The 23,102-nt window shown below is 39.5% G+C and overlaps 1 protein-coding gene across 3 annotated transcripts in view; it reads left to right on the plus strand.

Moving 5' to 3' along the window:
* The window catches only part of SCIN (scinderin), a 67,776-nt gene that overhangs the window by 39,769 nt on the left and 4,905 nt on the right, over window positions 1-23,102 (plus strand). For all 3 annotated transcript variants that reach the window (XM_050709130.1, XM_050709131.1, XM_035545543.2), the window contains exons 5-13: window positions 8,913-9,005; window positions 11,885-12,017; window positions 13,876-13,964; window positions 14,181-14,396; window positions 15,870-15,991; window positions 16,767-16,857; window positions 20,908-21,078; window positions 21,574-21,751; window positions 22,226-22,347. In XM_050709130.1, coding sequence (XP_050565087.1) covers window positions 8,964-9,005; window positions 11,885-12,017; window positions 13,876-13,964; window positions 14,181-14,396; window positions 15,870-15,991; window positions 16,767-16,857; window positions 20,908-21,078; window positions 21,574-21,751; window positions 22,226-22,347 — 1,164 coding nt within the window. In that variant the 5' untranslated portion in view covers window positions 8,913-8,963. The remainder of the gene's footprint in view (window positions 1-8,912; window positions 9,006-11,884; window positions 12,018-13,875; window positions 13,965-14,180; window positions 14,397-15,869; window positions 15,992-16,766; window positions 16,858-20,907; window positions 21,079-21,573; window positions 21,752-22,225; window positions 22,348-23,102) is intronic.

Below are 23,102 nucleotides of genomic sequence, written 5' to 3' on the forward strand. Positions count from 1 at the left end.
ATGAGGGTTATGAATATAGGTACAAAGTACAAACCCTTTGCCCTGCAGGGAGCCAGTTGCAAGCTGCCAAAACCAGACATCCTGTTTTCATTTTAATTCTTGAGTATTTCTCCTTCATTAAGGGCAGTCCTGGTTTTTGATGAAAATTTGTATTGTAAGCACTTGGTTATGCAACCTGCACTCAGACAAACCGTGTGTGGCTTGGATCCTCAGCTGAATTGACTTCAGTATAGCTTAGCTGATCTGCACCATCTGAGCGCTTGGCCTAATGTTTTCTCCAGGCCTAAATGGAAAATCAGCCAGGGGGTTTGCCTGAGAATGGCAGGGTCTGGCAAGGAGGACTCCCTTCAGCAGTGTTGTGAGTTACCGGTGATGTTCTTCAAGCTGCAGTTTTCACTCTTGGCTGTCTGAAGCTGGGTACTTAAATGACAGGGAACTGAATAGCAGCTGCAGGTGGCAAGTATATCTGAAAGGCAGGCTTTTAATCAGGTCTCTGAATGCAAATTTCAGTGCCCGCATTAGGAATTTACTTTAAAAAATACTCAGGCATATCGTACTGCATGGCATGAACTAAATCCTTTAAGAACAGTTCTAATAATAGAGGGTTGAAAAAATAATTTCTTATGCTAGAACAGATACTCTGTACAAGGTGCTTTAGTGAATTTCTAAAATCATTAGCAATCGCTGGAAGCACATGAAATTTAATTATAATTTGTTTTATTTGCATTCTTGTAGGGGAGAAAACCTCACATTTGTTATGCTTTTTTCTTCATCAGCTATAGCACTTGCAGGATTACCATGTTAGTCAATTATAATCGTATAATTACATGTTAGAATACTAATGGATTTTGTAATGGCTTTTTTCTTTTGTGTGCTAGAATATCAAGAAATCCACTGAGGAAGAAATGCTATAATTTTCAGTTATTAAATGAACATAATTAAGAAAAGGCCAAAGGAAAGAGTTGTTAGCAGTTATTTCTACATGGAGTTGCTAGTAGTTATTTCCATGAACTTGCTAGCACCAGGGGTTTTCATGGAGAAGAAAGAGTTTCTTTGCTAAACAAAAAGATCAGAGATGTGTGTTTGTGGAATCCAGCATCTACCCAAGAAAAATGCACTTTGAAAAGAGCTTTTTTATCTTTTTTTTTTTTTAACTATTTTATTATGTTTTGCAGTGCCTTTGGTCTCCAGGTCTGCCTCATCTCAACTCCTGGGTGGAGTAGCTCTCAAGGGATCTATGCTGAATGTTGCCTTTGAATTTTCTTTAATTTAAGTTCTGCAGTGCAGGAAGGAAACTTTTAAGGGAAACTTTAAGGAAAACTTTGTAGTTTTTTTCATAGAATCTGCACGTACAGATTGCTGCACATCTATTCAAGCCATATAGCATCACATCTGGGCAACGGTGATGAAGAGCAGCACAGGACAAGCTGCTGCATGTGTTTCAGGATCAGTTTAGTATTTCCACCACCACCAAGTGTGTAACCCTGAAGAAATATGTAAATATAATTATTGTATTTACTGCAAAGCAGCTTGTTAGGGACAGGCCTTTTGCTTACATTACTGCCTATGACTTTGATGCTACCTGGCTTTAACTGTAAAAAATAAGGGGTTGGTAAAATCAAAAGAGGGATTTAAATTCTGCAGTACTCAGTTATGGACTATCTGATTTTTATGAGCAGAAAATCACAGCCCCTTTGTTGAACAATTTGGCTCCCTCACACAAAATTTGAGGAGATATAGGAACTTTGAAATAATTAGTGGAGGGCATCTAAACCAGCAGAAGAAATGATTTTCAGAGTTAAGTAAGCTATACCTCCAATACAACCAGCTGAAAGAAACGTTTTGCTTTCTCTTTTTCTGTCCTAATGCATATTTAATTTATTTTAAGCTTCAGCAAGAAGCATTAGAGAAACTATCAAATTACCCTCTGGTTTGTTTTCTTAAACATTAGGGTCCAACTCTCTGTCTTGGATGCAGGAGTCTGGGTGTCATGCCAGAGGTTTTCCCCTGGCATACCTCATCTGTTGGGCTATATGGGACTGGAAATGCTGAGTTTGTGAATTCAGCCAGTGAATTCAGCACTAGGACAGTAGTTCAGTGTCCTGAGTAGATTTTTCTACTTTTTATCTCATGGACTGAGGGATGAAACACCTCGCTATGGCTCCCACTGCTCACTCTGGTGAGCAGTGTATTGCTGCTCTGCTTCTCCAGGGAGCACTAGTTTTCCAGCAGGGTTGCTGGCTGCCAGTTGCCTGCTGCTGCCCACAGCTTGCTTGAGTTGTTTCAAGCTCTGCAGGGTAGTTGCCATACTCCCCTTTTACCCTGCTGCTGCTTGTAGCCTGGTCTGTCGCGGCCTGGGGACCAAGCTGCATGGTGGCACTGCAAAAGCCCAGCTGCCAAAGTACGTATGTTACAGAACAAAAAGCTGGGAGTTCTGTAAATTTTAGCAGATAAATATTCTTTGTGCCTGAGGTTTCTGTTAACATTAGGTACTGATTTATTTCCATTAGTAATTTTCCAACACATAAGCATGCAGTACATGCATGCACATGTGGCTTTAATTCATGAAGCTTGCAAACTGGAATCTGCTACGACGACTTTAGTGTCTGCCTAGTTTTATATCCCAAAAATGAGGGAAAACCTTGCATCTGTAAACTCAAGGATGTGTGCAAGTCTCTGCAGGATGTGAGTTTCAGTTCTAACACTTCTGATGGTGTTTGAGGAAGATGTAACAAAGAAGTAAGATTTAAAAAAAGAGGTAGAAAGGATTGGTATAAATGGAAAAAAAAGATGCAAGGGTAATTACTCACTGTATTTTTAATTATGCTGCAGGCAGGCGGGTTGCTGAGCAGTTTAATGTTCAGTGTTCAGCAGCAGTAATGGCAACAAAGAGTTGGCGGTTTTCACATAGTTACTGTAGTTCACCTTCCCAGTTTCTCTAGTGTGCGATCACTGTTCTTTGAGGTGTCCTAAAAGCTGAGCATTTGAAGGTGACATAGGCTGGGGGTTTCCTCGTTTCATTCATAGCTGATCTTGCAGGCCCAGCAAGACAAAAGGCAGACTCTCCAGACTGATCTAGATGCTTTTTTTTTGTGAGCCTGTTACCCGTGGCCTGTTTCACAGAGCAGAAAATTGATGTTAGACCGTTGTTATCGCTACCAGTCAAGGCTTTATATTCAAATTATTACAAACAGATATGCAAAGCTGAAAATATTGTATGATAAGCTGCCAAAGCCTAATGCCCTATTTTTAGGAAGCTAAGCATAGGGCTATGAATAAAATTATGATTTGCATTTGAAGTTCCCGAGACACCAGAAACTGGATAAAAATGTAGGCCACAAAAGTGCCATGAGCAACTGATGGATTTTGCTATTTTGCAGCATCCTGAATGCATTACAGATCAGGTTTAAACCTTGATACCAGAAAATGCTTTTGACAAATTACATGGTGAAGCCAAACAAATTCTCAAAATGTTAGAACCATTTGCTAACATAAAACATCCCTTTTGTGTGGTTGTCAGTACATGATGGCGTTTCCATCTTATTCTCAATCACTGTTCAGGCTGGTGGGAGGTCTTCTCCTCAGGGTGAGCATGTAATGACATCTGTTGTTGCTTCAATTGATGGTGAGAGGCAATTCCAGGCAGAAATCCTGCTAGCTTCCTAGGAGCAGCTTAGTGAAAGGTGTAGTGTTTTTTTTTTTCCCTTGGTTGAGGTGTAATTTTTTATAAGATTGTTAATGTGTGCTCAGATTGATGGAAAGAGCTCCAGGTTACAATAACCAGTAAAATAAGCTTATTCATAATCTGGCCAATGTCAAAAGTAGCTTTTGTCTGGAACAGAATAGGTTCGGCAGTTGTTGTTTGCTGGCACAGTGGTTACTGGCCTATTTATCTTTTCATTTCTCATCTGGATTTTTTATTCTTATTGGCTACTGGAGTAGATATTTGAGATAATAAAAATTTCAGAGAGGCATTGCTTCTAATATTCTTTGCTTTGAAGGTTCATATAAAAATCCAAGTCCTTATCTGCTAATGAGTTCACGCTGTGGCTATAGTTCAGACCTATCATCATGCAAAAAAAAAGATTTATTCTCTGTCACAGCACACACGTGTACCTTGAGTTAGCAGTAGCAGGATATATTTACTTATGTCAGAGTATGTAAAGAAGTCAATGATGAGCTGCTAATCCGGATTGTTTTCTGAAAGTATTGAGTAAAAGAAGTCAGGCCCACAAGACAGCTTTAAGTTCTGTAAATGTCTCTCTGTTCTTTCTATTGCTCTTAGTACATAAAGAGGGGAATTTGAATTTTTTTTGAGATCTAACTTTTGGGATCACAGCCACAACAAATAGTTCAGTTTCAGACCCAGAAACCTAACCCAAATTGTGTATAGTGAGAAGAAACACAAACACAGCACTAGTGTACCCAAGTTAAACTGTACGAAACTGGTTTTACCTCTAAATTGACTTTCACCTGACGTGTTCTTCAAGCATTGTTTTCCTAGTTGGATTTTCAGCCTCACTGAGCTTCTTAAACTTCTTGCTCCCATTAAATCAATATCAACTATTTATGAGGCAGAACCTGCTTCTCCAGTTATGAAGACAATGTTTGCTAAACTCCTTCTTCTGATGTGTTTACTTAAAATTGCTTACCTTTTTGCATTCCTACAGATTAGAAACCTTTTGTCTGTGATTCTTTCTGTTCTTTTTGAGGACAAGAGAGTGGAATTTCACTTGTCAGAAGCAGCTTTGGCTCTGTATTTTGCAGTTCTGTGAGAGGGTGCAGATACATGCAGAAGAGATATGCACACAAGGTGATGTAGGGGATTATTTATAGGCAGGATAAACAGTGCTGTATTTACCACGAGGTAAGAGCACACTTGGGCACATGTTGTAGAGGAGCTTATGTTCTGTTGGTTTCCACTGAGACACTTTTGTAGTAATGTAAGTGTGTCAACATTAAGGTTTAACAGAACTTAAAAAAAATAAAATAAAATTAATGCAGATTGACTTTCTATTGTATTCCCCTCCTTGGCCCCAGGGAAGATGTAAAGGTGTGGAGTTTGTGAACACTTTCGATAAAACATGTTAATTCCGCAGTCAGATGCTCTCATTGAGAAGTGAGCTGGTGTGAGTCTACAGCCATGTACAGCATGGTAAGGTCTGACATAACCAGCTGTGAGCACGCTCTATTCTAAAATAACTGTGATGTAGGTTAAGCCTGGAATGGTTGAATAGCCTGACATACAGTGTGAGGTTAGTGTGTGCACACTGGGAGAATACCTGCAATACACCTGTGTGCACCCTAGCAGAGCACAGAGTTGCTCATGCTTTTCTCCAGGACTCAGAAACTTGCAGAAAGCAATGGTGGGGAAAAAATAAACATCACTCTAGGATGGAGCAATGAAGAGCAAGGAGGGATCTGACATGTTAATATGTCAAAGGCAGATAAGGTAAAGTGATAGGAAGAGACTGTGATTTGGAAATCAAGCAAGCAGCTACAAAGAAAGATGCCAAGCCCAGAGAATAAGGCAGTTGTGGCATGGATATGTTTTCAGGGCTGTAATTATACTTAATTGTATGAGAATTGTATGATCAAGGTCCTGTTCTTGTTGCTAACACTGAATGTGTGAAACCAGGGTGTAAGGACCATAAGATTCAAAGTCCTTTACACTGTCTGTTGATTTAAGTCATTTCACTGGGTACCTGTGCTTCGGAAGCCTTTGACTACAGCCTCAGCTGTCATGAGCTATTTTCTTTATGATGCCTCATCAGCTATGTAAAGGTGAGGCAGCCTGGAGTGCCACACCTCAGCCAGCCATATGCTTTTGTAATTACAACCCAGCTCCAGTTTAGCAGTTAACAACTCCACACACACTTCCTATCTTATTGATAAAATGTATCCGTTGTCTTAACAACCAGGCATATGTGTGGCTCTGTGTGGACTCCGCCATTCCATGGGAGTTTCCCTTAGAAGGAGGGAAGATGGTATCCCTGAGGAGGAATTTCTTTGGGACAGAACTTAACAGTTTTTCAGCATTAATTGCTTTCTGTTTAGACGCAGTTTTTCCTTCTGTTATTTGTGTCATCCCCTAGTCTGTACAATGAAGTGGCTGAAATTGATGCGTGTTGGGAATGACGTAAGTTGTCCCCAGCAATACAAAAGGGTAGTGACTATATGTATTTCATACTGTATCGCTTCACACATAGCGTATGTGTAGTGCTGCCCTGCTTCACACCAAGACTGGTGTCTTCACTCGCCTTACGTTGTTTTGACTTTGTCTCATCTCCTGTTTCTGACACCGGCACGCACAAGTATTCCCAGCAGGGATTCAGCTGAAGGCTTATCCTAACGGCTGTGTTGGCTGCACAGCCCTCCTCACAAGCCCTGGATTTCCTTACCTGTTGAGAGGAGAAGCGTGTCGGGTCCCATCTTAACAATGCTAAGATCTATAATAACTGTGACTTCAAATGCAGGAAAAGGGGGCACCCTCAAGGCCCTTCTGCATTTGTTTTTGCACTCCTCTGAGAAACTGCAAAATCACAGAACAGAGCCTTCAGTAATGTTCCTTTTCTGCTTGTCTACACTGAAGCACAGGGCTAGCTTTGGCCAGAGAAGTTACTGTGCAAGCTGCTGTTTAGTAAATTGTGAATGGGTTTCCCCAAAACCACAGTTTCTCTGCCCTTTGCAGGCCAGTTCATTTCACACCCGTAACTGGTCTGTGCAAGGGAGGCTTTGACCCCTCTAGCTGTGCAAGTACTGGTTAACTGAAATTTCCACATGCAGATAAAACACAGGGAGTCTGACAGTAATTTTTTATCTAGTTTAGAAAAAAACATTTCCAATTGCACATTTAAGACACCAGTAGGTCAGGCCAGAATCTAAACTGTGCTGGAGCCAATTTTAAAACTGATTTTTTTAAGCTATAGAACCTGCTTGGTTTAATCGCCACCAGAGCAGAGTGCTTCGACGGTGCTGTCAGCAGAGAGGCTGCTTCTGTCAAGTTGCTTTCATAAGCACCATGAGGCACTTCTTAGCCTCCTTTAAAAATACTCAGCGTGGCACTTGCACAGCTCTCAAAGATTCCTGTGCACACAGAAATTTTAAGAGCAATTTATTTTATATCACTTCAAGCAACTTACAGTGAAGCAAAGAGATTGTGGTGCCACAGGTATTCTGTATGCATGGCAAGAGGAAATGCTGACTTTACCCATGTCAGGAATCACAACTTGTGTGCGAGTGGGATTTCTGTATTTGCTGGAAATACCTAATTAAAAAAATAGTGAGTATGGAGTTTTGGAGGTTTTATTAATAGGAGTCTCTTACCCTTTTAATAGTCACTGAAAGTCAAATGTTATGAAAACCTCAAGCTATTCAATATGTGTTCAGGTAAAGAAGCGTGCCTGTTTCTTGGTAATTTTCTGACCCGTGCGTTACAAAGACAGCATTATTCTTGGTGCTCTGCAGCTAGTGTGTAGGCTCCTGTTCAGTCTGCAAACCTAGGAAGGGAAACGTTTTCAGAAAACTTGCGACAACATGCTACATACGCACATTCTCTTTTAATCGGTCATTCACCAGTGTTGTGGCACTCTGCTACGAAAGTATAGCCCTGCTTGGCCTATATAGTAATAGACCCACAGCCATGTAGTGTCAGTTCAGGAAACACTGACTGAGATACTGAAGAGCTACTGGTAACACCTTAGGCTTTCAGGGCATTACTTTTTGTCTTCAGTGAATCACAAGTAAAATATTAAACTGGAGCAACCACACTTACTAAGGCCATGTATTTTACTTTTCCAGGTCAGAAAATTCCACAAATGACAGATTTATATTCAACATTTACGCTACAGTTTTCTTTGAAATTTCTTGCAGCTAAATGCTTTTCAGCCTTTCCTGTTATCAAATATTTACAATGTTTTTGCACATGACTTCATGTTATATGCAAATCCCTAGAAAGGCTATTCTGCCACTTGTACTTGATGTTAATATACTGTTACTCAGACATCTTAACCACTACTACCTTCATTTCAGGATATAACTCCATAGAAATCCATAAAATTCTGTGTGCAACAGAATTGGATCTGGTCATTTATCAGTCAGTATGGAGAGGTCTTGCCATTAATAATGAGTTACTAGGATTTAATAATGACTACCTGACTATTACATATTCTTGATGAACCTCTGTAAATTTCTTCTAGTAATAGTTACTATAAGGTTATCCTTGGTGTAACGCTACTATGATGTAAAAACTACCACAGTGTTAAAATTGATAATCTGGTTGTGGAGTGAGAAAATGTTTTTTTCACTCCATGATTTTTTTCCTAAGAATTCAGCTAATTTTTCCCCTTGAAAATGAGATTAAGAATCTGTAAATGTAAAGATTTTCGAACTCATAATTTGATCTCTTATAAGAAACTGAACTGCTTTTTAAAATAACTTCAACTCATGTATTTCACTTTGCTTTAATTTTATTCTCAAACATTTCATGAGCAATGTCATTCCAAAAATTGTGAGACCTGCTTACCAACACTGTAGAAGTGATTGGGAGGAAAAGGGGAAGACAGACATATAAACAAACACACAGAGTAGTAGGAGCAGATAAATCTCTCGTGTGTGTGTGTGTGTGTCTTTCCATCCTTTGAAGCTTTAAGTAATATACCGTTTCCTATCCTAGCCTATACAAGACCAGCAAGTTGGCTTGCAGGAAAGACAACATGTAGATCTAATGCTACTAAAGATCTGACACAGTTATTTGCAAAGAAGTCATCCATGAGTTTGGATTTAGATTGGAATAAGTATAAAGATAATCACAACTAACTGATTACTGGGATAACGCATTTCAGTTTTGGGGTATTTGTGCTGCAGAACCTACAATCTCTCTACATTGATTTTATTATTTTCTTGTTGTACAGGTTTTAGGGGCAAAGCCAAAGCTTCCTGAATGTGGTGATGATGATGATGAGATGGCTGATATTACAAATAGGAGAAGCGCTAAACTATATATGGTAAGTAAATTTATTTTTTGTGTTAGGTGCACTCAATGGTATTCATGCATGTAATACCTTCATATATGGAGTTCTGGCTTCAGTTACAGAACTGCAGTTGTGTTGGCTGATTTACATCCAATGGACAAGATTCTCAAAGGATGTCAAGATAGCCCAGAGGAACTGAGGAAAAAATATTGATTACAGTCCCGTTTACTCAGGAAGCAAATTAAGCATGGCCTATGAACCATTCAGTGCAGGTCAAAGAAGAGTTAATTGGTCTTAAATCAATCTACATTTCTAGTCTTTTTGATTTTAAGAGAGATAGTTGTAGTAGACATATATGATTTACTTACTCTTAGCAGAGTTTGAGAGATGTACAGTTATGTTATATTTTTCTAAGTAAAATCCAAAAGAATTTAAACAAAAGGCCTTTCTTTTGTGATGCCCGTTTTCTTCTTCCTCACCTTCAATGGCTTAACACTGACTGGGACAGTGCCAATATCAGAAAAATTAACCATAAACAGAATGGATAACATTTTTACTCCATTTTATCAGTAAGAATTTTATGATTACACTTAGCAAAGTTATGTTTTTTCCCTGCATTAAAGTAGGCATACTGTTCTTGCCCAGAAGAGGCATGGAATTTAGCCTTCAAGCTAACAGTACAGCATCTTACTTATATGCAAGTCTACACAACTACTTATTTTTCTCTAAGTATTAGAGATGGGAAAGTAGTTAAAAGTTATTGGCATTCTATTTGAAAGGATGTGTGAATAGCTTCTCCTTTCCAAAGCTGGTCAAATTATTTACATATCTCTTTAATTTGAACAAATAAAAGCAATAACAGTTTAAATAAATTATTGAGAAGCATTGTGATACTCATGGAACACATTATTCAACAAATAGTCTGTGATTCACTTTAATAGATAACTTACTCCAAAGCATTTTCTTCATTACCAGTGTCAAAGCAGAGCCAGGTTTTTGTATTTGATCATTTCCACACTCACCCCAACTCCCTAAAAAAATCCTGTTTTGAAGTTAAAACGTATAGACATTCCATTTAATTGCAAAAAGCCACAGAACTGAAACAACAAACTATTTCCAGCTCTGTATTTTCTCTTTTTCTTTCATAGCTCCCTCCTTTCTTTCATATTCTCCTACTTGAGAAAAGAAGTGTGAAAGTGTTTGGAAAAGAGGGTTGTTTTTAATGAAATCTAGGAAATACTCTACTATTCTTCCCCACCAAAAAAAAAAAAAAAAAAAAAAAAGGTTATTTTCTCCTGAAGACTGCAAGATTAGTTTTTTTTTTTTTTTTTTTTTTTTTTTACGAGTTCCTAGTAGCATTGAGGTCTGGGCCTTTCTGTTCAGCATTTTGCACTTTTGCTCATGCAATGAGGTCATCTTGGGTGATATAGAAGAATCTTTTACTGACATACACTACTTTCTTTCCTTTCCCATAATCATGTAACAAGGAGAAAAGTTTGGGCCACGTGCAGCAATACCAACAGCACTACATGCTGCTGGACCCCTGTGTATGTGACATTCAAGGTGCTGTGTCCACAGCTGCTCTGATGCTGCTGTGAAGTGTGAGAAAGGGTGAATCACTCCATCTGCAGAGTCTGCATCCCACAGACTGCAGCAGGATGGAGCCATCTTTCTCCCTGCTTCTTACATGATCCTTACCCTACCTGTATGCATGGCTGGGGTTTACAAGAGTCCTATTCCAGATGATCCATGTTACAAGTCCATTTTTAGTGATCAGTTCCCATTAATCACAGGGCACAAACCTAAGGACAATTCCATTCTTGCCAAAAAATCTAGCACGTATTTCTCACCTTTCTAGTAGAGGTTTTGGCTTTACAAAAAAAAAAAAAAAAAAAGAAAGAAAGAAAAGGAGAGGAGGGGAAGAAAAAGGAACCCTGCATGTATGATCAGGACCATTGTAATAAGATAGTACTTGAGAACCAAAGGCTACAGTAGAGTGTTTACACTGAATTTTGGATCCCAACAACTCATAAAATTCAGTGAATATCTAAGAAATTCTAAGTATATGGGTCCTGCTAACAGATCTCGGTTAACCAAATTCAAAAGTGATGCAGTATAAAAGTGAGTGTCAAAGTCAGAAGACAGGTCTACAGTGAGCCCTCAAAGTAGGCAAAATTATTTTTATTTGTGGTATTCAGTGGTAGTTTCCATAGTATGCAATAGAAGATATAATGGTGTATTTAAAGTGAATATTTAGTTATGAAAAGAACTAAGGACTGACAGGCAGAAACCACAAGAGTAATAAATCCTTTTGCTGGTCTTTTTAGCCTTGTAGGAGTGAATTCTAGAAGTTTATAAAGGTCTGTATTAATTTATAGAGGTTACAAAGCAGATTTTGCAACAGATCCTATGACAGCTTTCTATTAAAGAACTGTAGGGTATAAATGTAGAAATTTAATTTGTCAAGATCAGTGTAGGATTATTTTATCACAGTTTCAAATGCTCTCATTCAGCATGTATGTGTACCATTGGCTTCAGTGAGGGTTACTTAGTAGCAGAGGACGACATCTAGGGCCTCTGCCAGTTCAGCAGAGCATAAAGGTTGGGCTGATGAAAGTATGTGTTTTTAACTGTGAGCTGTTCATTGAATAAGCAGTCGAATTGAGAGTGGAAACGAAACTTGATTTATTTTGAAAAGCTGTGAGACAAGGATCACTAAAATTAACACTACATCTCCCTCTACTGGACGTAAAATGAAATGAAACTAAAACTCATTAACTGCTTACCTTCCAGCAGGATATCAGCGTCATACATAGAAAGGGTAACTGATTTTTATAGTAATTTGGGGAGTGGAAATTAGTTTGATTATCAAAACCAGAGTTGATCTAAGTTTGTAATTTTTACTTCCTTAGGTGTCAGATGCAAGTGGATCCATGAAGGTGTCAGTGGTAGCAGAGGAAAACCCCTTCTCTATGGCTATGCTTTTGTCTCAGGAGTGCTTCATTTTGGATAACGGTGCTGCAAGGAAGATCTTTGTGTGGAAAGGTAAGAGATCACTGGTGTCGCGAATGCAGAAGGAACACCGACAGCTCTAAGGAGTACACACAACACCCACTGAACACTAGCAAAAATTTAATACTGGCTGGACACATTACCCTGCATGCAGTTCTTCCTTGGCGTGGTCAGTGGATAAGGATGTGACTAAGGGCTTTGAGTCTGAGTCCTGTCTAAGGATCCTGGCTATTTTTAAGGCATCTGTAAGCCTGGGTGCTTAAATGCTTATCTAAGTGGCAACTACAAATCAAACATAAATAATCTATAATTCTATAATAGTCCTGCAATTTTTGTATATTGCCATCAAATCTCTATCTTCCATGAGAAAAATATGTGCATTGAAAGTTTGATAACAGGTATTTCCATACATTGTTTCCTGGAGGTGTGAAATTGAAAGATGAGTAAGAAGTACAATCTTCATGTCCCAGAGATCAACTAAAAGCATAAGCTTACAAATACTTTGATGCTTCTTTCTTCCTTGTGAATAGTTCTCTGTGGTATCATCAATGCTTGTAGGACTGTCTGCGATTTTTCTGACTGACCATTTTCCCAGAAGGGAACTGAGGAATTAGGTCTGGACACCCTTTACCTGGTGCTGCCATTGCATCCAGCATTGAGTATCTCCCCTTTTTTGTCTGAGGCAGTGTATTAATTATTGTTTGGCATTTGCTTTTCTTTTTACCATGTGCATTGTAAAGCATTGTAAACGTTTTGCTTTAATACTTCATTTGCAGTTAGGAATGTGTCCTTTAAAACAGAGCATTTTGCGTGCATTGTGTTCATATAACCTAAGTTCTACATGAGCCCCTAATTCCTGGTTTTCCCTATTCACCTGACAGCTCCTAGAATAACCAACCCAATAGGATCGGACATCTTATATACAATGTAGGTCTTATGAATGCAGCCCTACGTGCTCCTTTGTGCATCCTCACTTTGCTACTGATGGTAATGATAATATGTCAAAAAACAAAACAAAAAAAGAACAACACTACATTAATCTGTGAGTCTCACCCTTGCGCTGGGAGGCTGTAGTTATCATCGCTACTGGAAATCTTCATAGAATCATAGAATGGTTAGAGTTGGAAGGGACCTTAAAGATCATCTAGTTCCAACCTTCCTGCTATGGACAGGGACACCTTCCATTAGACCAGGTTACTCAAAACCGCAGGTTGCTCAAATATTCAGACCACTAAGCTGAGGAGTGCGAAACACTTTGCTAATAGTTTCGTTCAGAATTTAATACAATATATAGCTTATCAGAGCATCTTTGTAGTCTACAAAGATGTGCCTCTTAGTCTAAGAGGTCTTTGAAGTATAGTCATTGATAGCCACCCAGGTCACAGAACAGATACAAAAAAAGCCATCCCACTGACGCTTTCAGAGATGTCTAATACTGAACAAGGCTGAGGAAGGAGCAATGGGTAGGAAAGGGTGGTGGTAAATTGCACAGCATAGCCAGATTAAAAAGGCTTTTTACTCATTTACTCAGTCTGTAGAACAGTGGTGGTATCTGATGAGGGGAAGGCAGTTCTGGACAGCACCTTCATTTAACACATTGCAGCCCAGAAAGGGACAATTCAGAGAAAGGAAACAGGTTGTTATTGTTGGATGCATACAACTTTTTTTTTTTTCCAGTTACTTTAACTGTTTTCAAAACCACTAAGGTACTGTTTTGACCATTCAACTTTGTGTGAATCTTATTACTCATGCTATGTCCAGCATTTGTGTTTGTTCAAGACTGAGGCATTGGCAAGGCTGAAGAGAACCTGGCCCAAGGACATCTTATTTTTGCAGGATCTGTGGGCTCATTGCCCTTTCTCATGTATTGTTATCCTTCTGTTTTAACCAGGCAAAGATGCTAACCCACAAGAGAGAAAGGCTGCCATGAAGAATGCTGAAGCATTCATACAGCAGATGAATTATCCTGCCAACACACAGGTGAGATCTATTTATGAGATGATACCAACAGAGAATGAACTCTGTTCAGGGCTTTGTTTTTAAATCAAAAAAAAATAAAATAAAAAATAAAAAAATTAAGGGCATGTAAGACCATAAGGGCAGTGTTTCACTGACAAATAATTCAAAAAAGTTTTTGTTCAAGTAACCATGTCAGTTTTGTTTTCCTTCCATCCCATGTTTCTTATTTCATTTCAGATTCAAGTGCTTCCAGAAGGAGGTGAAACGCCAATTTTCAAACAATTTTTCAAAGACTGGAAGGATAAAGATGAAAGTGATGGCTTTGGCAAAGTATATGTCACAGAGAGAGTGGCTAAAATTGAGCAGATTGAATTTGATGCTACCAAGTTACATGAGTCTCCACAAATGGCTGCCCAACATAACATGGTAGATGATGGTTCAGGGAAAGTAGAGGTAATTTTTGTGTTGTAATTAACAAACATGCAATTTGCACTGACCCAATTTCTTCGGTTACTTGTAACAGGCTAAACTGCTACTCTATGTTTTGCTGTGGTGTAGAGTAAAACTACATTAATGGCAATGTTATTCCTGCCATCAGAAAAAGTATTTTGAAGTGGAAAGTGAATCTCTATGTCAGCTGTATGCTGACATGTCATGTTATTTTGGTACTCATGAAAGACATTGTAGCAGTCATCAGCAAAAATCAAAGAGCAGAAATGTCTTCCCTTTCACAGAATACCTTTTAAAGAAATATTTTAAATATGATCCTTATCCTAAAGGAATACTTCTAGCCCACATCAGCTTGAAATCTGGAAGGGGAAGACTTTCCCTTGGAGTCAGAAATTCAGTCTGTTTCTTTACATACATCTTCATGTGTCTGTCCTATCTGCTTCTTTGTCCCTAGTGGGTCTCTCAGGTAGCCTGGATTTGAAGAGAATATGATGGCTTTAGAGTCCTTCTAAATATACCCATATCCCATTTGAATCTCTTTAGATTAGTCTTTCATATTATTGAAGTTAATATCTTTGGACTACACAGGCTTTGTTTGGCATTTACGAGCACTAGGACAAGAGGAACTGGCCTCAAGTAGTGCCAGGGGAGGTATAGGTTGGATATCAGGAAAAGTTTCGTTGCTGAAAGGGTTGTGAGTCTGCTCAGGGAAGTAGTTAAGTCATCATCCTTGGAGGTATTCAAAAAAATGTGTAGATGTGGTGCTTAGGGATATCGTTTGGTGGTAGACTTGGCAGTGCTGGGTTAACAGTTGGGCATGATGATCTTAGAGGTCTTTTCCAACCAAAGTGAGTCTGTGATTGCACCAACACAGCCTATGTTGGGATTCTGGAAGTAAGAGGAGGGATAAATACCTACAGTCTCATTGGTATATTTTCTAGGTTTCAGACCTCATACTTGGGATGGTCCATAGACTTGAGACGCAGCATCTAGGTCTGAAGCATTTTTTGCCGTATAGTTTTAGAAGTATGTTTTTGGAGGTCAGTCATTAACTGAATTGAGCTTTAGTGAATCAAATCGGAAGAAATCTGCAAAACTGTATGTTATTTAACTACAGTGTACCTCTCCCAAATGGCATGATAGTTCTATTATGAACCATAATATTGTGCCATTCATGTCACATTATCATCTTAAGACATTAAGAAAGTTCAACATAGGATTATGTTGATCGAGTGATATTAAAGAAAGCATCAGGACAAAGAAAAGTGCACTGCAATGGCTTGTTGGTGATCGCTATTCATTTATTCAGTGCATGTAGGGTACAAAGATCTGCTTCAAAGAAGAATCTTTCCTGGCTTTATAACATAACAATTGGGTACATAAGCAAAAGTTGCTTAAGGGATGATACAGTAAATTTCTCCTTAAAGTGTCTCAGGATGAAGTTCAGCATTTGCCAATGATTTCTGTGTTTCCCAGATCTGGCGTGTGGAAAGCAGCGGTAGAGTTCCTGTGGAACCCGAGACATATGGACAATTCTATGGTGGTGACTGCTACATTATCCTCTACACTTATCCTAAAGGGCAGATCATCTACACATGGTATGTTTGGTCAGCTTTGCACAGACCTGTAGCAGGTGGATATTATTTTATGCTAACTTTTTGTCCTGCTCAGAAGATGTTGTGGTTTAGCCCGGCTGGCAGCCAAACACCACACAGCCGTTCGCTCACCCTCCCCCCTCCCTCTCCGGGATGGGGGAGAGAAACGGGAAAGTGAAGCCTGTGAGTTGAGATAAGGACAGTTTATTAAGACAGGGAAAATAATAACAATAATAATAATAATAATAATAATAATAGTAATAATGTGTACAAAGTGATGCACAATGCAATTGCTCACCACCCGTTGACCGATGCCCAGCCTATCCCCGAGCAGCCGGCCCCCCCACCCCGGCTAGCCACCCCTATATATTGTTCAGCATGACGTCAGATGGTATAGAATACCCCTTTGGCCAGTTTGGGTCAGCTGTCCTGGGTCTGTCCCCTCCCAGCTCCTGCTGCATCCCTAGCCTGCTCGCTAGCAGGACAGAGCGAGAAGCTGAAAAGTCCTTGGCTTGGTGTAAGCATTGCTCTACAACAATTAAAACATCAGCATGTTATCAGCGCTCTTCTCATCCTAATCCAAAACATAGTACCCTGCCAGCTACTAGGAGGAAAATTAACTCTGTCCTACCTGAAACCAGGACAGAAGAGTAGAACCACATGTAAATACAAGGTTATTTACTATGTATTTGTCGTGCAGTATAAACTCTGGATCATTTTGAAACTGGACTTAACTATTGTTGTGTTGTTTGTTTGTTTTTTACCATGTCTTCCTCAGGCAAGGAGCCAGTGCTACAAAAGATGAACTGACAGCATCTGCATTTCTGACTGTTCAGCTTGATCGCTTATTGAATGGTCAGGCTGTGCAGGTTAGTGTCTTTCAGATGAAATTCAACAGAGCATGCAATATAGATGAAGAAACAATAAAAACTGAAAGAAAGATATAGTGTTGGAAGACTGGGAATATCAACTGCTCGTAGTGACTCCTTCTGTGCATGTATTTTCTGTGTATTAAGATATTTCAATTTCTTTCATCAGTGAGTAAACTACCCGAACTTACTTACGTTTACAACAGCTTAATGGAATGAAGGTTAACCATGAAGCCCTGTAAACTTATCTCCCAGCTCACCCTGCAGGAAATTGTGCATGTGGCCATACTCTCAGATTTTCTTAGAAAATGGTATCCAGTCTTTAACCACTTGTTGGTACTTAGCTTAGTTGCAGAAGATGGATGTATCTGCTTAGTTAAAAAGCAAACAAGCAAGTTTGTGTTCACAGTCTTCTTGTCATCTACCCCTTTCTACAGATAAAACCAAACTGCCAGTTACTTGAGTTCATTTCAAAATAATCTAGTTTTTCAAAGTTTTGCCTTTTCTTCATACAACTAACACTATTTGCTCCTCATATTTATCTTAAAATATCTTTCTTACTTGTTGGCATTAATCTTTGGAAATGATAGAGTTACTTTGCAGAGCACTATATAGCCTTAAACTAGGCCATTCTATATTTCATTAGCTATGATTATTAAAAATCTTCACATATTAAGACAGAGTAACTTCCAGGTACATTTTAGGATTCACCTAACTTGGTAGCCTTTCCTCTTTGGAAGACTTGTCCAAGCTTTTCTCCAATTAATAACAAGGCCCTCATGAATGTTTTTTTCATACCTCTTAGTTTTCCCACTTGCTGCAGTAGAGATTGTTTTATGTCAGAAAGAAAAGGAAAAAAAAAAAAAAAACAAAGTCAAGGAACTTTCCCTTTCTCCTTTTCACTGAAACAGAGTTGTATACATACAATTTGGATAACTGACCGAACGTCAGTGTCTACAGAAGTCTGTATCAAGCTAAAGCAGTGTTCCTTTTAAGTCAGTGGAGATTCCCTGTTTGAATTCTCTCTTTTGAATGTAGAGAACAGAGATATAACACAACCTAAAACTGCCTTTTCTTTCCTTCAACTTTCACTGACTGAAAATTAGGTTTTAGTCCTGCCTGGTTTTACAGGCTGTGTACATGGCCTGTGGAGACTGAAGGATAAGATCCTCCTAGGACAACCCACTCTGAAGCAGGTGTTTGACAGAGAATAGCCATGTGTGCCTCTCTGTCTCCTTTTGATTATACAGGAAGCTGCAATGTTTAGCCTAGACAAGACACCTGACTTACAGAGGGCAAAAACTGGGAGAAGTGAAAGCCACATGAAAAGCCAGAGCAGGGGAACCAGCCAGAACTGTGTCACAGGGTCTGGCTTGACCCAGCTGTTGTGAAGAACATAACTTGGATTTTCCCATCCCATAGTGCCTTAAGCTCTACAAAGCAGGATATCTTCACTTGCAGAAAGGGTCTGTGCACTGGCTCTGAGGAGACCTTATAGCGGCCTTCCAGTACCTAAAGGGACCTACAACAAAACAGGAAAGAGACTCTTTGTCAGGGAGTGTAATGATAGGACAAGGGGTAATGGTTTTAAACTAAAAGAGGGGAGATTTAGATTATATATTATGAAGAAATTATTTACTATGAGAGTGTTGAGGCCGTGGAACAGGTGGCCCAGAGAAGCTGTGGATGCCCCATCCCTGGAGGTGTTCAAGGCCAGGTTGGATGGGGCTTTGGGCAACCTGGTCTGGTGGGAGGTGTCCCTGCCCGTGGCAGGGTGGTCTAGGAGGTCATTAAGGTCCCTTCCAATCCCAACCCATTCTATGATTCTATGTTTGTATGACATTGTCAGGTAAAAGATGTGAGATAAGCTAGTCCTAGCATGACTAGGATGTGTGCTCTCCTCTCCACCCTAGTGAGGAGGCATGTGTAGGGGAAGAGGTGGGAGGCCTCCTGTTTTCACACACAGGCTCAAGCAGAAAGATGACTAAGGACAAGCAGGGATTTTCTAGGCACTAGAAGGTAATTCTGTGCTTCCCATTCCTTAATTACCAAAGTAAGGGCTTCCCACACTCACCAAGGTGCAGTTAATTTAGATGGAAGATGATACTTTTAGCTATTAATCAGTTATGATTCATGATTGAAATTACATTAAGGAAAGATTAAAAGATTCCCAGTTAATTATTCCTTGAAATATTCTTAACATATGTTCTATCTTTAGACAGAGTTCAGCACAATATGGTCCTTCCCCATACCCATGACCAATACTAACACTAGAGAATTACTACAGCAAAAACAACATTACTACCAACAGCTGCAATAATAATAAGCTGTATTATGAAAGCTAAAGGACGTCCGCCTCACTGCAGTGGACATGATACTTAAAAATGTTTTTTTAGCCTGTAGTGAATTTAAGAATGTGTGTGTGTGTGTTTAAATACATATATATATGTGTGTGGATTTGTATGCATATACATGCCTACCTATAATATATTACCTATACTTAATATCTGTATAAGCATTATTTGAAAGGTTTAAAGTATTCTATTTTTGCTCACTAGGTGGCACTACAGTATAAATTACTATTAAAAGGCCGTGACAGCATTTGTTTTGCAGGAACATGTTTCCCTCAGCATTTTTCTTTCCTTTTTTATTTTTCATTTTTTCCCTTCATTTGTAGAAATCCTGCCACAATTTCATAGCTTGGAACCCACAAGTATACATGTTCTGGGGCATCCTTATCAGGCAATGTTACCAGTCTGACCAGCTGCACGCTGGCTAGAAGCACTGCTTTTACTGCCCATGACCACCTGCTAGGCTGGAGCAGCCCTTCCTTCTTCAGCTCCTTTGCTTCCCACTGCCTCCAGCATCACCAGGCAGTGCTCAAGGGCTGGCACTGGTGCTCTCCACTTCTCCTCTGCTGGCTATGCAGCACGCCTTTCTCCTTTCTTTCCTTCCTGGGGGTGATCCCCAGGAGCAGCTACAGAAAGGTGGGGACCTGCAGCCCTCCGGGTGGAAGGGGCCACGGGGACCCCTGTTGAGCAGGCGTTGGGCGGGAACTGAGGGCTCAGTGACTCAGCTGCCCACACCCTGTGCTCTGCTATCTCCAGCTGAATACAGCAGCATCTTCAGTGGGCTGGCATTGCCACATCCTCTGGGTATTTTGCTCAGAAAGCAGAGCCAGTACAGCTCCGCCCTGCACTGGTGCCTTCCTCTGCCTTCCTGGAAAACAGTTTCCATTTATTTCCTTTTCTCTTTCTCCACAGCCTTTCTCTTCTGTCATCCTCCCTTTTGCCTTCATCTCGTGGAAGATGCAAGTCACTTTTTTCTTGTATAAAGCTAGGGGAATTTGGATAGGAAATCTGTATGTGGTGTAGCTTTTAGCTGTCACTTTTTTGTTTCTTTCAGTGGGAAAAATAAAGGATACTGTCATAAAGAAAGAATAAACAGTTGTATACAAATAACTTTTATAGCACATTTAACCTAAAAATAGCATTTCTTCGTAGCTCAATGTTCTTTGAGATTGCAGTAATGTCTTTTGTATCTGTAATGGAAGCCCCTTTTTGTCATCTATGTTATCCTCTGCAAGATAGATTTATGTTCATCTTTTCCATTCTATTACAGATAAATACACATAGAAATAATGAAAAGGATGAATAACCAGCCTCTTCTGCTTAAGTACACAGCCCCTAAACTTCCAAGCTATTTTAATGGAAATTAAGTGGCACTATGAAACTCTATGAAATGACAGTTCTTTTGAAAAAGTGTAATTTTCTTATTGCAGTAGATAGCAGCCATTTTAATCATCTAGACATTATGTTAGAAGTTTGAATCCTGTCTGTGTGTTAGCATGATTGACAAAAAATCTCACAAACACTATAACTTTACGGTGTCTGGAACTATATTTTTAGAGCTTCTCAGTTTGCCACTTCTCATTCTTGCTAACATTCTTAGCTTTATTGGCTAACTTCCCCTATGCAATTCAACAAAGAACTAAAAATAATTACCTGTGTCCTTATGTTTCTTTTATTCCATTTTTTTATCTACATACAGATTAGAGTCAGCCAAGGCAAAGAGCCTGCCCATTTACTGAGCTTGTTCAAAAATAAGCCACTTATTGTCTACAAGAATGGGACATCCAAGAAGGAAGGTCAGAAACCCGCTCCACCCACACGGCTCTTCCAAATCCGCAGGAACCTGATGTCCATCACCAGGATTGCGGAGGTAAGGTCACCTGCTAAGTAAAAACAAATATTCCCCATGGGAAATGGTGTAGCTGCCATGAGCCCCTCTGTCTATTTCTGTTGGGTAGTCACATCTGGTAGGAATGCAGAATCTAAATCCACTGCTCTATGTGACCAACCTATCCCATAGATCAAAGAGAATACAGTTTAACTGGCTATGACCAATCTACGTGTTTCAGAGGAAACCAGGAAAATGCGCAGTGAACAGTCAGCTGGCAAAGAACAGACAAGAAATCAGCAGCCCTTATGAGACAGTCTTTCCTACTGCCAAATCATTTCAAGATTTGTCCTTCAAGTCAGTTCCCTATATCAAGTGAAGTACTTCTCTAATTTATGTCAGTATAAATCTAGGGAAAAATCAAATTTAAAAAGCATAGCTGATAAACATCTATCTATACATTTTATATAAACATGCAAAATAGAGATCACATTATTTGAAAAACAGAAGAATAAAACGGCTTCTTTCCTGATCTAGGTTGATGTTGATGCAGTGTCACTAAACTCCAATGACATTTTTGTTCTGAAACTGCCAAATAATTCTGGCTACACCTGGATGGGAAAAGGAGCAAACAAAGAAGAAGAACAAGGAGCTCAATACATTGCCAGTGTTCTTAAATGCCAGACTACTAAGATTAATGAAGGCCAGGAACCAGGTTGGTGTGAAACCCCGTGGTTCTGAATGGGCAGCTGAGAATACACAGCACTGTGTGGAAATATAGCCTAAATGTTTTTTACAATTATGTATGTTGTAGGCAGAAGCATATGCTCACTATCTCACTTTGAAAATCTAACACAACATGTTACCATGGACATCTATCCAGAACTGGCTGAGGCACAAGTAGTGCAATGCCCTGTATGTCTGTAGGGCAGTAGCAGGAGCTGCAGAGGAGTGTGGTCCTTTCTTTACCCTGGGTGACTATGAGGGGAGGAAGAGATTGCTCTGTCTAGGGCTGCAGGTGATACCTTTATATTATTTTAACAAACTGGAGGAAGAACTGAAAGAAAATAAACTTATCTTTAAGACAACAAAGAAGAGACTGTTCAGGGATTCTTGAAATAGTATCTAACAAGATAAACCATAAAATATCAAATCCACTGCTGAATAAATTATATATTATTTATTTCAGAGGAATTCTGGAAAGCACTTGGAGGTAAAAAACAATATCAGACTTCATCACAGCTCTTGACAAAGGGTGAAGATCATCCTCCTCGTCTGTATGGTTGTTCTAATAAGACTGGCAGATTTATTGTAAGTGTATCAGGGATACTTTCCCTTCTCTTTAATTATATAATTTCTGGTATATTTTAGCTTGGGAATCATCAAACATTAAAGATGAATTTAGGGATCTGGCTTTCCTTTGTGTAGGTAGTAGTGCTTGGCAAGAGCTAGAGAGTTGAGGTTTGGTGCTTTGAATCAGTCCCAGTGCAGAGAACAGACAGAAGAATAAATAGCAGAGATGTCTGCATAGTCTGCTCTAGCCTGGGACTAGGGGCTTGCAGATGGAAGAAGCCAAAGCATTTGCTCAGTCAAAAGCAATTGTGTTTTTGCAGAGCATTGCCAGACTGCTGTCATTTCTCTGAGAAGCTGCAGGTCAGTGCCTTGGCCCTTACATGTTTGATAGTGGTGGTGATGAAAAGAAATGTCCCAAGCCCTTGCCAAAAATCCTTAGCAGCCTGAAATTTTCCATAGAGATTTAGGACATGTAATTAATGCCTCTAGGTAGGAAGACTTATTTCCTTAGCAGAAATACCTGGAGCTGTATGCTGGGTATTAAGTCTATGGTTCAGGCTTAATTGCTTACTGTATTCTGGAAGAGTAACACTGTGTCACTGTTTGGCAAGGATGCACTAATTTTTAGGTAGGAGACATAGTTGGCTACCTTCTCTGCAGTCTCCTTAAGAGACAGCCAATTCATTTGGAGAGGGATAAAACAAATAGGATCCTTTAATAAGGACTTCAAAATCTTATAAAAGTAGTAAGGCATATTCTTCTAGCAAGCTTCT

This window comes from Cygnus atratus, chromosome 2 (assembly GCF_013377495.2).
Source record: "Cygnus atratus isolate AKBS03 ecotype Queensland, Australia chromosome 2, CAtr_DNAZoo_HiC_assembly, whole genome shotgun sequence".
Taxonomy (NCBI): domain Eukaryota; kingdom Metazoa; phylum Chordata; class Aves; order Anseriformes; family Anatidae; genus Cygnus; species Cygnus atratus.